Genomic DNA, 14,576 nt, shown 5'->3' with positions numbered 1-14,576 from the left:
CACTGTGTCCTCCCCCCCCCCCTTACAATCTCTCAGCAATCACGTGATGGCGTCGGGGAACGATATTGACGATATTCTGCAGGCGCGCGATTAACCCACGTGCTCCCGCGTGGCGTGGCGATGAACTCGCGTGGCGTGCTCCAACAAGAGTTCGGGACGAGTAACAGCAACAGCAACTACAGCGAACTCGTGGTGTGCTCCGCTTGCAAGGACGCGGTAACATCGGGCGAGGTGCCCGTGATGAACGGAACTTTAAGTCGACCCATACGCTGCTTCGCATCCCCACATGGTTCCCTTTAGTGGGAGATGGTGTAATTTTTTTTTATTCTTCGCTCTTCATATTATAAATATAATTTCGATAGTATCTCACGGTGTTTTTATATTTGTTCTCTTGTCTGTCAAGAAGGATGCATAGCCCTTATGCTCAATGGGCGCTGCTGCAGAGGGGACTAACTTCAGACAGATAATACTGATAAAGAACGCGTTGATTGGTGCGTCATTCAAGAAGTAAATGACAGAGCGATCTAGTGTCCACTGTTTATTTACTGTCGTCTACGTCCCCTTCATCATGAGCATTCCTCCGCTTAACTCGCAACAAACACGGGCCCTCTTCAAACGTTTGTGGAGTAAAAGGGACGACGTATACTCGACAGTGTTGCGTCAAGGAGCGTTTCACCCATAGCCTAGTGGGCAGTGGGTGATGGAGGCCAAAAGCGATGCGATGAGTCAAAGATCGCATGCTCTTGGATCCCAGCACTGAGAAAGCAACAAGTCGACGTCCACGTGCACGCGGCAGTTGCTATTGCTTCCACTGTAATCTACTTGTAACGCTTCAGAGATTACACACTGCTTCAACCTACGCAGCTCAATCACTTAATGGAGCACTCTCCTTGCGAGCAGCTGAACGCGTAAGTACACCGCTGGAAGTACACACACTGCTAAGACGTTCCTAATGACCGTATATACGCTCATAGAGCCATTTTTTCCGTCTCGAAAATAATGCAGCAGGGTCCTGTTGTACCAAAAACTCGGAATTAAAGCAGTCCCCCCCCCCCTTATTTTTACTTTGACGTCCGGGGATATCGTGACCTTTGACTATTACGAACCAGACTTTCGAGGCAACTAGGTGCCCTAGATTGAAGAAAAAAATCTTTAGGCGACCTTAATGTTCCATTTAAGTGTCTTTTATGGTGCTAGCCACTAGCGTTTGGTGAAATTTCTGTTCACTTGGGTAGACTTTCGAGTGAAAAAAAAATAATTCTGTAGTGGGCACGTGTCATCTTGATGGCTCATAACCACAAGAAAACAGTCTGATCTTTCAATGAACTTGTTCAAGTAATTTAAGTGCACTCGACGAGTTGAGCTGCGCTTAACTGCGTGGTGTTTGCGATCAACTCCGGCAGCTCGCCGTCGTGCTGCTGAAGCGGATCGCAGAAGCCACGTAGAAAGAAGCGCGTGTTGAGATCTGCTCCGACATCTGCCGCAACGATCCGAACTGTTCAAAAGCAAAGCCGTTTTAAAGTGAACTCATTCAAACAATTTTCATGAATTATCCGGACAGTTAGCTGACTTAATTGGTCCTTATCATAAATCAACTTATGCTCCGATATCATATGTATCCTGTACAACTCTTAACTCGCACCGTTCCCTCCTTTTTATATGAGTTTTATTTTTTATAGGGGTTTCGTGCCATTCGTGCCAACGCTCTGCTCATTGAAAACCATATCATTGGGTGCTAGCGCCATAAAAAGTTTTATTTTCTAGAGCGAAATGACAGCAACATCGAGGGCGCCTCTCGTGCGCTGTTGGCAATCAACGTAAAAAGTTCGTCAGAATTAGTAACACAAATAGTCGCAGATTATTAGGAGAAGACAACTTTCGCAGCCAAGTCACCTCGATTCTCCGAAAAAGCTGGTGTACTATAGTACAATTAACATTGATGTATTTACGTATATACATATAAGGCCTTCAACTCCAAGCCACACATGCATGCTTGTGAGATGAAGATGCTTCCCGCAGGACACAAGTACTCGCCCGAGACGTTGAAGCGTCTTCTTCAAGATCTTCAAGGTGAGCTAACCCGATCCATTTGCGGAAGTGTCCGGGCATACGCTAATAAGAAGTATAATACGGATACACAACGCTAGTTTTTCCGAGAGAGGAGGAGAGCAGGTGGAGGGGGCAATAGGACACTGACCATCTGTGTCCCATTACGTTGCCGAAGAATTGCCTGTTTTCGCGTTTTACTACTGAGTAACCAAGGTAACGGGAAATTTAAACGAGTACGTAAGCACGGTCGCGGATTGTATCGCGACGAACGACATGTAGATGCGTGCACTACTAGCTCAAAACACTTGGTGATTGAAGAAAACACCGACTTACCTCCGACATGTGCGCCGCTTGCTCCGCTGGGAATCTGTTTGTGGAGTCGTACGTTTTCGGCAAGCACTAAGAAGTAGTTGATGGCTTCTAGGTGACTCTTTCGGGAATCGTACCTCCATTGGATAACCAGGCCGTCCAACCCACAGCTCAGCAGCTTGAGAGGATCGAAACACACAAAAACAAAACGCAAAAATTGTTGCCACAATCCGTGACACATTGTCGTTGCATAAGCAAAGCGTTAAGTGGACTTCGTGCCTATTCTTGTGAGTCCGATATAGCCAGTTTTCTTTTTTTCTCTAAGCAATTGAAGTCGATTCTTTTTAGCTGGCACCATTTAAGAGTACAAGGCGCACCTGAAAGGCCACTCTCCCATGAGCTTCCCCTCTAACCTGCCTCTTCTCCGGCCCGGACTTATATGTAGCGATAACCGCACAGCACGTGTTTCCAACCAGGAACCAGTATCCCTATATCGAAGACGTGGCGCCGTGAAGTACATCTTATGGTGTGTGAAAAAGAGAGGGGAGGGGGCGTGGCTTGGCCGCCTACGTCATAAACTTATCAGTATAGTTCCTGTTACGAGCACCGATCTTATTATGAGTCTTGTGCTACTTAGCATTTCGATCACGTATCACGGGGTCTATAAAATCGGGGCTAAATGAATAAATATTAATTTCATGCTCCTCCTCACAACTTACGCAGTTCGATTCTTGAGCGTGTCCGATCCAGTCAGTGCACTTGACCAAGTCTCGGTGATTGTCATGCATCACTGTTGGAGACGAGGCCCACTGATCGCTTGCGTTTTGCATGTCCCAGAGCAGGATGTCTCCTGCAGCATATATATTCGACACTTTTCTCTAGCAGAATATAGTATTCCAGGGAAGCCAATGGAAAACATGAGTTTGCGACGGCGTGAGAAGTCTTCTAACCGTTGTTTGCACTGCTGGCCACGGTGACCCCAAAATCAATCACCCCAGCTTCGCACACGCATGGAGTAAGTACTTTTACTGGGCAACGTGCATATGACACAAAGTTTCATCATAAACCGCGCCGTCGCAGTGCCCCAGTATTTATGTTTATGATACGACTGCGTATTGCCGAAAAGAAAACTAAATCTCCATCACTGCCATTGAAGAAACATTGCGCAATGATAGGAGAATCGCGCTCTCATAACTTTGGCGACCCTACTCCTATATACGCGACAAAGAAATGACCATAAATGAAGAAAAGGCGTGTCCGCTATACTCTTTCGAGACAAGGCTGTCTACATTGGGCTGCTATTTCTGAAATACACATACGCCATGCGGTATGTTTGGCTTTCGCATAAAAGACTCGATGTGTATGAAATGGAAACATATCAGATGTCACGGTGTCGACTGCATTATAGCGCCCCCTTCATCGCCTCACGCGAATCGAACTGGCTTGCACGGAGAAGACGCGAAATATGAAACGGGATCGATGCACCTACTCACCGTGCACCGTGCCTGCCACCAAAACCGACGCCCTCTGGGGGTGAAAAGCGACGGAGGTGACACAGCTGTCAGTGGTGAGAAAACCGCCGTTTTGGTTGGAAATGTTCGATGGTCGATGCGGATTCCAGAGGAGCACCCCGGCTTCGTGTGTGCACCATTCTTCGTGATTAGCGGCTCCACATGTGCTAGAAGCCATTGTCAAGGAGGACGTCACTGTGTACGATGCGCGATATGAGATACAAAACCAGGAAACGCGAGTACGTATAGAGTGCGGACTGACGAGACGCTATGGATGTATTTTAGCCACGATCATAATTTATTTTTCGTTATGAGGCCGTTGCTGAACAAGTTAATCTGTCCATTATTACACTATAAAGGTTCGTTCGCATAGTTATAAGGTAGTTGGCAGAATTGACTATAAAGTAGACGTGCAACAAGCTGCGAACATTCGTAAAAAGTTAAACAGAGAAACGGGCAACATTCCATAGAGAATTGCGCTCTCAAATAAACCTCGTCTTCTTCGACCATACTGAACGCACTGAACTAGTGTAGCAGGGGCGTAGCCAGAAATTTTTTCGGGGGGGGGGGGGGTTCAACCATACTTTATGTATGTTCGTGCGTGCGTTTGTATGTGTGCGTGCCTATATACGCAAGCAAAACTGAAAAATTTCTTCGGGGGGGGGGGGTTTGAACCCCCCACCACCCCCCCCCCCCTTGGCTACGCCCCTGTAGTGTAGCCATGTATCTTAGTGAACAAACAGCTGAACACTTTGCTAAATGACTTGCGGTGTGCGCAAAAATCACGTAAGCCAAGCGCCGGGCCAAGCATTAACTGTAACGAACAGCAAATAACGTTCGCCGCATTAGTTGCACAGTTAAGCAGGCATGCAATGGCGGGCTTCGCACTGCGGTGAACCTCCGTGAGTTTGCCCCGAATATGTTAGTTGCACAAGTTTGCTTCTCCGACATGAATCAGGCTATTCCTTCTCGATGTTTACGAAACAACAGACTCACTCAGAAACAATCTGTATACGCGGCTCGAGAACATCCATGAATCATGGTTCGTAGGGTCATCGCGAAGCTGCTTGCAAATTCGTCGCTGAAGTCGCATCTAAATTTTGGTGCCTGCTTGCTGCCGTCTGTGCGTTTTGACATGAAAGCTATGTGTAGAAGTGAGCATGAAAAAGTTTTTAAATATTTCTTAACAAACTCGCCCTGGCTAGGCTACGCCAGAAACCTGGTACCAAATGTGTTCATATATAAGTTATCTACGTGCAGGCCCGTAGCCAGTGGGAAGCCCCCCCCCCCCCCCCCCCCGAAATTTTTATATGATACATGGTGTTTTACCGAAAATAAATAATGAAAATAGGCGTTTTTCACAAACAGTCAAGGCTTTCAGCAAGTGCCCCCCCCCCCCCCCGACAAAAATTCCTGGCTACGGGCCTGCCTACGTGTCACTGGGCAGCCGCCATTGCTAGAATTATGTGCAGCATTCGGATTCACTTCAAACCGCTCTTACGAACAACGCTAGCCCTGGTGCCTAATGTGAAAACGGGCCCCGGTTCGCATCCAACTGAAGTAGACAGTTGTGGTAGGAAATTAAGTTCTGGAGTTTTACGCGCCAGTGCGATACGATTGTGAGACGCGCCGGAGCGGAGGGCTCGGGATTAATCTGGACCCGTATTCACAAAAACGTCTTACGCTAAAAATTTTCCTAAGAACATATTTCAGCCAATCACGGTCCCGGACATATCATTAGCAAAGCCGACTGACCAATTGGAAAACGCATTTACAAAAGAGAAGTTTTCTGAAATGGGCCCCTGGACCACTTCTATAACGTGCACCTAAATCTAAGCACACGGGCGCTTTTGCATTTGGCGCCCATCGAAGTGAGGTAATCGTGGCAGGGAATCGAGCCCGCGAACTTGGCTTAGCGGCGCAACGCCGTGGCACCACTGTTGGTTTGGTTAGACAAGTAAGCTTGCCCAAAATACACGCTCTGTCGGCACACGTTATGTTGCTCATCGAGCATGGAATCTCAACTGCATTGTCTTAGCCTGAGAGAATAAGAATTTGACTTTTTTTCTACGCCCTCTTGTGGGTTACATAGTCGCCACACTTGAACACCCGAGGCACCATTATTTGTTTCTCTTTCTCACTTATTTTGAAATTCACATGAGGCCGTTTCTTTCTTTCTTTTACGGACTTGCTTTTAATTGTTGCTCTTAAATTAGGAGTAAAATGTGGCCGCTGCAGTCTGTGCCGATGATTCCGAAGAAAGAGCCGTATTGAAATCCGTCTTTTCACCCTCCGGGTTCCATTCTGAATGAGTACGAGAACATGTCAGAGTCACAAAGAAACATGTCGACACACTTTGTACACGTGTTTCAAGTAAAAACGCTGAAACTAACAGAGAGCAAGGATGTCCGGAAGAAAGGAAAAATGCCCAGACGCACTTTTGGCTTCACGTGAGAAGCGCGTCGACTAAGTTTATTTCCTACGAATATATTAAGCTGACACTTACGAAAATTCCGATGACGTCAGCACAGCATAGACAAGACTGTGGAAACTGAGATGTGAAATTGACGTGAAACCAAGTGACACAATGGTTATGCCTTGGGGGGGGGGGGGGTTCGTTTTCAATGCGCGTCGTTAAATCTTATGTCTTATGCCGAACTCCGGGCGTTAATTAAAAAGCATCTATAATTAGCATATGAATTTCAAAGAACATCTGCAACTAGTAAAAAAAAATACTTAGAACTTGTCTTTGCCCTCCAGCCGACGCTAAAATCTTCCGCTGCGTTCCGGACCAAAGCTGTCGCATTGTTTCTGCTGTCGTCAGAGATATCCGTTCTTTTGAGAGACTCCGTGCAATAATTAGAAGTCCCCATAATCCTTGGAAACGGGCCATTCAATGGTAACTTTTTTTTTAAAGGCGCGTCTATGAGGGAAGGGGAAGGCAGCGTCTGCAAACGTGCAATCGACACCCCATGTCAGGAAAGTTGGTGACCAAAGTTTCACAGCAGAGCACAGTACACTGGTATCACCATCCTCAGCTCGTTCTATGTCCACTGCGGTACGAAGGCCGCTCCAACTGATCTGGAATTCAACCTTTTCAGGGCGAGCCGATTCCATTTTATGCCTCAGAACTTAAGTTCATCACCCTATCCAACTCTCGGCCGACCTCGGCTGCGTTTCTCATCTCTTGTATCCATTCCGCTGCTTTAGCTGACCACCTGTTTTCTGTTCTACGCATTATGCGGCGAGCCCGGCTACATTCTTTTCGCTTCATATCGACTAGAACATCGACTACAACTGTTCGTTCTCTGACCCATTCTACTGTATTCCCATATCTTGATGTTGCGCCTATGATTTTCCGCTTCGTCGCATGCTGCGTGGTACTTACCACCGTGAAATTATCATTGTCAAGTGCTGCTTACTTTTGACAACCATGATTTAGCGAACGAAACACCTACCTCCACTTCTACCCTTTCGACGCGAACCCACCATCTTATGGATATTACCACCATCACCCCTCGCTCTCTCTCCCTCTCTCTCTCGCTTTTGTTTACTAACTGCTTTCTCTCTCCTTTGACTGACCCAGTTCGGCACGCCGGCCCCTCCTCGCCCCCACCCCCACCCCGATCTTCGCACATGCCCTCTCCTCTCTTTTGCTTGGGTTCGGGGAGAGGGTACGAAGCACACACATAATACACGCGCTAAGGTAGGCAGTCGCAGCACTGAAGAAGACTAGGCCGCTTACCAAAACGTTGGCTCCAGCGACACCTCGCGTTCATCTGTTATCCTCCAAGTACTACGTAACAGAGAACTCGCCAGTGCGTATCTTTTTGTTACTGCGAATTAGGTGACCAGTTCGATAGTAGGTCACCGTGACAACATCCCCGTGGGAAAGAAGTGCGCAAACACTCGTGCACCATTGTTTAGGTGCAATGTTAAAGAACTTCAGGAGGTCAAAATAAGTCCGGAGCTTTCGACAACATATACGGCGGCACTAGAAACCGACTGCGCTGGTTCGGGACGTTAGACACCATTGCTTGTATCGGAAGGCTCCGATAGGTCAGTCAGTTCACTGGGACCATAATGGATGTTGACACATAGCCGAATAAATTTGACAGTACGAATTGACGCCGGAGAAAGCGAGAAAGCAAGACGCAGCTCTGGCTTTTTTATCAATATAGCACATTATACTAGTTGAGGCCACAATATCAGTAATTTCTCTTCCTCGGCATTCTTTGAACAAACGAGGACTAATATTGTAATATTCATAGCTATAGACTGAAACACCGTGTTAATTATTCCCATTTTTTTTTTTTCTTTTAAAATGATTCGTCTTCTAGCGCTGTGCACTTCTAACTAGAACATCTTGTTCATAGATTAAAAAAAAAATGGCCGAGCGTAAACTCGAAGGTGACATTTCATAAGTTCAATGAATGTAAGTACATTTAAATACGGCAGACACGAGCGGCTACCATAGCTCAACAAAGCGGCTTCAGAAAGTTAGCTGAACGTTACACATTCAAAACACGCACCTAAACCGCTCACTCTCACGCATGTGTACCGTAACTTCCGTACTTCATTTTGCTCCAGTATACACGGGTCAATTTTGACTACAAATACTTCCTTTTTTATTACTTTTTGCTTGTTTGTTCAATCGTTTGTTTCTGGGCTCATCCCGCATAGCACAGGGTTCGACTTTACTTAGAGCAGGCGCGTACAACGTTATGCATATACATATCTGCACAGATCCACTACTCGCACGGAAATATAAAGAAGCGACATTCGGCAAACAAATAGTACAGCTCGGTAAAAGCGCATTTGACTACATAAATTAATGGCTGCCAATTCCGTTTCTTGAACATTTTTTTAAAACTCGAACAATACTTCTCATCGCATGAACAAACTACAGTAAAACCTCGGCGATACGAATCTCGCAGGGTCACCAAAAATATTCGTATCACCCGAAACTCGTATCACCTGAAGACATGGCAAAAAAGTATGCGAAAAATGAAGGTTGGCATGTGTTTTGATTTATTGTTTCTCAGGGTCGTAGCGGCGTCATGGACAGCTCTGAACTATTGCCATTGAAGTGTTTGATGTCAGCTATTATACTTGTACTTACAATATACCGCGTGTGTAATTAATGAACCACATGTGCTGTGACCTGTGATCGCTAGTAACTCCTTGCTATTCTTAGTACACTTTTCCGCATGCAAATGGAGTACTGCGGCGAAAGTGACTTAAGAAGCATTTTGCACGCGACAGATGAAGGCCAGAAAATTTTACAACCACTGTACATTGTTGCTCTTATTTTCTTATCGCGGTGGTGTGGGGGGTGTTTTTCGGAAGAATTATGGCCGTGCTCACACAATTGGGAGGTTTGCTAAAAATTCGGGAGTCTCCCGTGCAAATCGGAGTTGGCAGATGTGCGCGTACGTAGCGAGGCCTAGCGCCTTTGCCAAGACCAAAAACGTCCACTTCGTCTTTTGGGGTCCTCGACCCCCTTTCATAGGACGGCTGATTGCGAGGACATCGCATGCATCGACGTGGCAGGCACGTGTTAACAAAGTACAACGACGCTGCTGCCTCGAGCACAACAGCACGCGTCGACGCGTTTGAAAGAAAAGAGGGAGAGAAAAAGAAGTACCACGCCAACGCCATCTGTAATCTCAACACGAAAGCGCATTAAAGTCTCCAAGATTTGCGCGCACAATCTCGGAGGCAACGACACACCGCCGATGGTCGCGCAGCCAGTATTAGCGAGTTTTAGTATAGCGGGAAACGCTTACGTAAGCGTTAGCGTGCGTCTCAACGCTAACGCTAAAACGGAACGCACTGCGTGTCAACTGGTGGTCTTTTAGTACAGCGGAAGGCATTCCCGCTAACGCTAACGCAAGCACATACAGTGCCATCTAGACATAAAACCACCAAATGCACTGTAGAATCCACAAAAGCGCCACCGAGTCGAGCTGATCCAAAGTCACCACTGTTGCGTCTCCATGTCGCGTTTGCAGAAGTGTTGAGTTCTGACACATTGGTTTCTGTCGACATGCCGCGTTCGAGAATTCTTCAAGACCCCTATTACCTGGCCTTTTTAAGCTGGGACGCATCACGCGTCACATTCATGCACTGCCGCGAAAGGCATGAAGGGAAACGACGCCTGACATGTATCTGCTTGACTTGTGGCCGTATCTTGGAAAGAGGCGACTAAAGAGAGCGTCGCCATCTCTGCGCTGCTACAGCAAACATGAGCGAACCTTGCCAACAAATCTTGCTAAGCCTTCTGCAGCGCAAATCCACTTTGTATCTCAAAAACGGAGCTCTTTTATCGGCGGCACACGGTTGGCGAAGCCTCATTACTCAAATATAAATCAAATACGATCATTACTAGGGAATGAATGAGTTTAATAATGCAGACGACGGCTACAAAGATTCGAAGTGGACGGCTCTAACTTCAACAGGCACCGCCATCTTGCCCTACGTACGGGATCTCTTGCGTGCGTGCGTTAGCGTTGAACGCTATATTCCAGAAATAGCGTTCGTACGTAAGAGCTCGGGCTACGTTTACGTTCTGCTCATGCGCGGTTAGGAGCACGCAACGCTAACGCTAACGCTAAATCCTTGCGTTTGCTGTTATCCGCTATACTAAAACTCGCTATTTCCGCGACCGCACGTGGTTTCCGCGACAGCGCGGGCAGCACCTGTACTACGTCTGCGCTATAGTGTACGTTCGTATCAAACGTCGCAGGGTGAAATTCGGTTCGCAACAACCGTACTACATTACACTGCAGGCTAATGGGACTTGGCCGGGACCACAGGAAAATTCGTATCACCCCGAAATTCGTACGGGCCGTGTTCGTATCACTGAGGTTTTACTGTAGTTCTATCATAGGCAAATGGATGAAAAGCTCGTCATTTTCTTCCATGTTGGCCTCTCGTGTGACCTGAAGAGAAATCGTCACGATCACGATCGAGAATCGCACTGGACTTGCAAGGCAAGAATGAGCAATACCGAGAGAAATGTGCAGGCCGCGAACTGCACGTAGTCCTGTGCTTACGGTACACGATTGACCGACCTCCCTCTGACGCGCTACTGATTGGCATTATCAAAAGGATATGAAAGTGCTATGACGGATCCAGTGGAGTTCCAGGAGGAATCCGTGCAGTGAAGCTGTAAAGAAGTACACAATTCGTGAGCCAAACATGACCGAGGATCACAGGCACACGGATAATTCGTGAGGATACTCAAAGTTCAATTTTATCAACCAAGACCATAGCACGATGATGCCGACACGTTTTACAAACTGCTTTCATCATTTGCTTTAAGATAAGGAGATACTTCAGCTGAAAAAGAAAAGTATATCAGTCATATCACTAATATGAGAAAGGTTTATGACCAATATTACCAAATGTTAAGTTGCAGCTCAACCGCACGCTTTCGCTTAGAGGTAGCTCGTTATAGTCGGCCATTTTGCTCAATTTTCTTGTGACAACATCACCAACGTCACAACTGCGAATTCGCTCGATGTGCGCACAGGGAAAGGCTGTGCTGTACGAGCACCTTCCATCCAAGGTTGAGTTACCCGCAATGCTGTGATGCTTGCCCGATAAAACTCGCACCAACCTCTCGGGGAAAAGTGATGTCGCGATACAGCCGGGACTCGCTGCCTTCGCAAGTGTCGGCCAGCAGCCTGTAGCCACGGAAGGCCCTGCTGCTGCGCGAAGAATTCTCAAGCTCCTGCATCATTCTGGGGTAGGCCTGCCGCATGAACGTTGCGAGGGACGGCCAATCGTACGCCCTGGCCTCCACAGCAGGCACGCCTTGCGGCGACGCTTGCACCTGCGCAGTGGTCATTGTCAGTATGGAGAAATCGCTTGATTAGTCGGCAAGGTCATCTATAAAATTGTTTTGTAGCATGCAAACAGGAATAACTTGGTAGCTGTATGGATGCCCGACATGATAAATAAGGTCATGGCGCAATCACGACCGGTATTCCACAAGAAGTGTCCGCAGAGCTGTCCTTGTCAGCAATAATAAATTACATTTCTCGGCAGAGCAAAGACGTCAGAGCAAGAGACGTCTATGTCGCCAACTGTCGGTGACAGGTGCTTGACAAGCGCCAAGGATAGGTGAAGCACTGCTGTCGAAATCTCTCTAAAGAGGTTGGAACCACTGCTGTACTAAAAAATATGTAGCGACCTCTATAGTTTACGCGAAGTATAGCTATACAATATTTACCTCTGCTACAATGCAAACGACCGGCTGGGCCTTCTTGGGGGGTGCAGTGTCTCCAACTTAAGCCTTCTCGGTCAACTGGCGGAAGGAACGGCGCCGTGTGGCCCTCTCTGAATATTACACGCTAACTGAATTTCCCAGCTCGCAAAACGCGCTCAGGCACTGTATAAACGCAGAGTTAAAATACCTCGGCGTCGCAGCAGCGGCTTCCCTGGATACCCGTCTCCCTCGTGGTCTGCGGCTCAGTCTGGGCGCAGCTGTGCTGGACCTCTCTGGAACAGTTAATGACGATGATGATGAGCCTTTAGCAAATAACGCACGCTCGCAGTGCAGGTTGCGCCTAAACTCTCAGAAGTGTGTCTGAAGAAGATGACGTTTAGACATGCTTCTGAGCTGGTTGTAGGCTGTCTTGAATTATTACCAGTTCATGCGCATGAACAAATAACTAAGAATTAACGTCGTATATTATATTTTATGTAAAAGGCGAAAGTATCGCTTCTTCTTCTTTTTTTCTTCTTCTTTTCTTCTCTTCTTCTTCTTCCATCACTGCTTTATATCCACCCCGGCAGAAGAATTAACATCGTATATTATTAAGTCGAAAGCCTTAGATACCTCATCAAACGCGATAATCCGCCTCTTTCACGATGACACGGCGCATGCACTCTTCCCCTAGCAGAAGAGTTGCAAAACGCCTCTCCATCCTGGAGGCTTTCGTTCTGGCAAAAGCGGTTGTCCCGGTCCCTACCAATACCCTTCCAAGCCGGCAGAGGGCAGCACAGGAAAATGGAAAAGGCGGATTGACCGTCGGCGTCGGCGGCGTCCTGCGGCGTCGGGGACGACACGAGTGATGCAGAAAATCAAGTGATGACGTCACCACATGACGTCACATATCGCCGAAATTTGTGACGTCATCATGACGTCACACATTCTGACGTGACGTCACTTCACATGATCTCGTCATCAGATGACGTCATAGCATGGTCAAAGATGGGTCGACCACGGAGGCAGTGCAAAACCAGGTGAGTCGCCTCCACTCCTGGAGGCAGTGCAAACCGCGCTAGGTGCGCAGAGCTTTCAGAGCGTGGCGGGGTAGAATGAATACATCGACTGAGAACAAAAAGAAAGGTGGCTTGCGCCTTCGATGTTGCCTTAGGTGAATGCATAAGGAACCCCATGAGTTTTTTTTTTCCTTTTTTTAATGTAAAAGACGGAAATCCCACTTCTCCTTCTTCATTCTAAAAGACAGGGCGCTCGACTGCTGACCCGCAGGTCGCGGGATCGAATCTCGGCCGCGGCGGCCGCATTTTCGATGGAGGCGAAATTGCTTGAGCTCGTGTACTTAGATTTAGGTGCATGTTAAAGAACACCAGGTGGTCAAAACTTCCGGAGCCCTCCACTACGGCGTCTCTCATAATCAAATCGTGGTTTTAGGGCGTTAAACCCCAATTATTCTTATAAAAGACAGGGCGTGCAAACACGGACACAAGAAAGAAGTCAAGGCACCACGAAACACGACTAACAACTGCAACATCACACAATGGCGGAAAAGAAAGAAGGCACGAAAACTTATCTGCGCATGCCCAGACAATAGGCGAACCTACCAATCCGGCACGCATGAGGGTCTACGTGAAATATAACTGTTAAGGCATTTGATGTCTTCGTTATGCAAGTTAATGCTCAAATCGACGGCTGCCTCACGCATACGCTACCAATATTATGATATGCCATTCCTCAATCATTAGACGCATTTATTCATTCCTGTGCCCTTCCCCCCGCCCTTCCCCCCTCCCCGAATTTTTTCAATTTTGCATGTGTATATATCCATGCACACGTACAAACGCACGCACGAACATACATAACGTATCGTTGAACACCCCACCCCACACCCGCCCTGAAAAAAAATCACAGCATATCCACGGAGTGAATGATGATGAGTGGGCGAAGCTGCGGAGGTTCATCGGTAAACCCTGAATCTTCCGTGAATTCTGCCCAGTACATCATCACCGACGTGAGATCGGGCGCGTTTATACTAAAGGTTCGATGAGTTATGACGACTTGCAGCTCACTTTAATTTTACATGTACGCTGTGAATTTTCATTGTTTAGAAAACCATTGCTTTAGAAAACATGTGGCGTCTTTCGTTAAGCAGCTGGCGTCTTTTCGCTTTGCTTTAGAAACATCTGGCGTTCTTTCGTTTTGCTTTTACAAAACATCTGGCGTCTTTCGTAGGTTTATTTCATCAATCAACGGCGTTTTGAACAAAATTTTTATTGTTTAATCACGCACAGGAGAAATCTCACCAGGCACTACCTTGGAGGTAAACAATGGCTGCTAATGGGAATGAGAGACAGAAGAAGTCGGCTTTTAGCTAACACTTACACTTCTACTTCTACTAACGTTTCCTACTGGAACATGCCAATGGCTGCTAATGGGGAATGAGAGACAGAAGAATTCGGCTTTTAGTTAACGCG

At 47.1% G+C, this 14,576-nt stretch overlaps 1 protein-coding gene and 1 long non-coding RNA gene across 2 annotated transcripts in view; both read right to left on the bottom strand.

Moving 5' to 3' along the window:
* LOC119376329 (cytoplasmic dynein 2 intermediate chain 2-like) overlaps nucleotides 1-4,028 on the bottom strand; it is a 31,289-nt gene extending 27,261 nt beyond the window's left edge. The window contains exons 1-3 of the mRNA XM_037646216.2: nucleotides 3,852-4,028; nucleotides 3,078-3,208; nucleotides 2,383-2,536 (exon numbers count right to left, since the gene is read on the bottom strand). Coding sequence (XP_037502144.2) covers nucleotides 2,383-2,536; nucleotides 3,078-3,188 — 265 coding nt within the window. The 5' untranslated portion in view covers nucleotides 3,189-3,208; nucleotides 3,852-4,028. The remainder of the gene's footprint in view (nucleotides 1-2,382; nucleotides 2,537-3,077; nucleotides 3,209-3,851) is intronic.
* A 6,957-nt stretch (nucleotides 4,029-10,985) lies between these two features.
* On the bottom strand, nucleotides 10,986-12,378 carry LOC119376330 (uncharacterized). The gene is made up of 3 exons (XR_005180557.2): nucleotides 12,293-12,378; nucleotides 11,494-11,709; nucleotides 10,986-11,040 (listed from the first exon to the last, which is right to left on the bottom strand). It is a non-coding gene; the product is annotated as an uncharacterized LOC119376330 (long non-coding RNA).
* Between the last annotated feature and the right edge of the window lie 2,198 nt (nucleotides 12,379-14,576).

This window comes from Rhipicephalus sanguineus, unplaced genomic scaffold (genome assembly GCF_013339695.2).
Source record: "Rhipicephalus sanguineus isolate Rsan-2018 unplaced genomic scaffold, BIME_Rsan_1.4 Seq1178, whole genome shotgun sequence".
NCBI lineage: Eukaryota > Metazoa > Arthropoda > Arachnida > Ixodida > Ixodidae > Rhipicephalus > Rhipicephalus sanguineus.
Note: the sequence above shows the minus strand (reverse complement) of the source record. Positions and strands in the feature narration are given on the sequence as shown.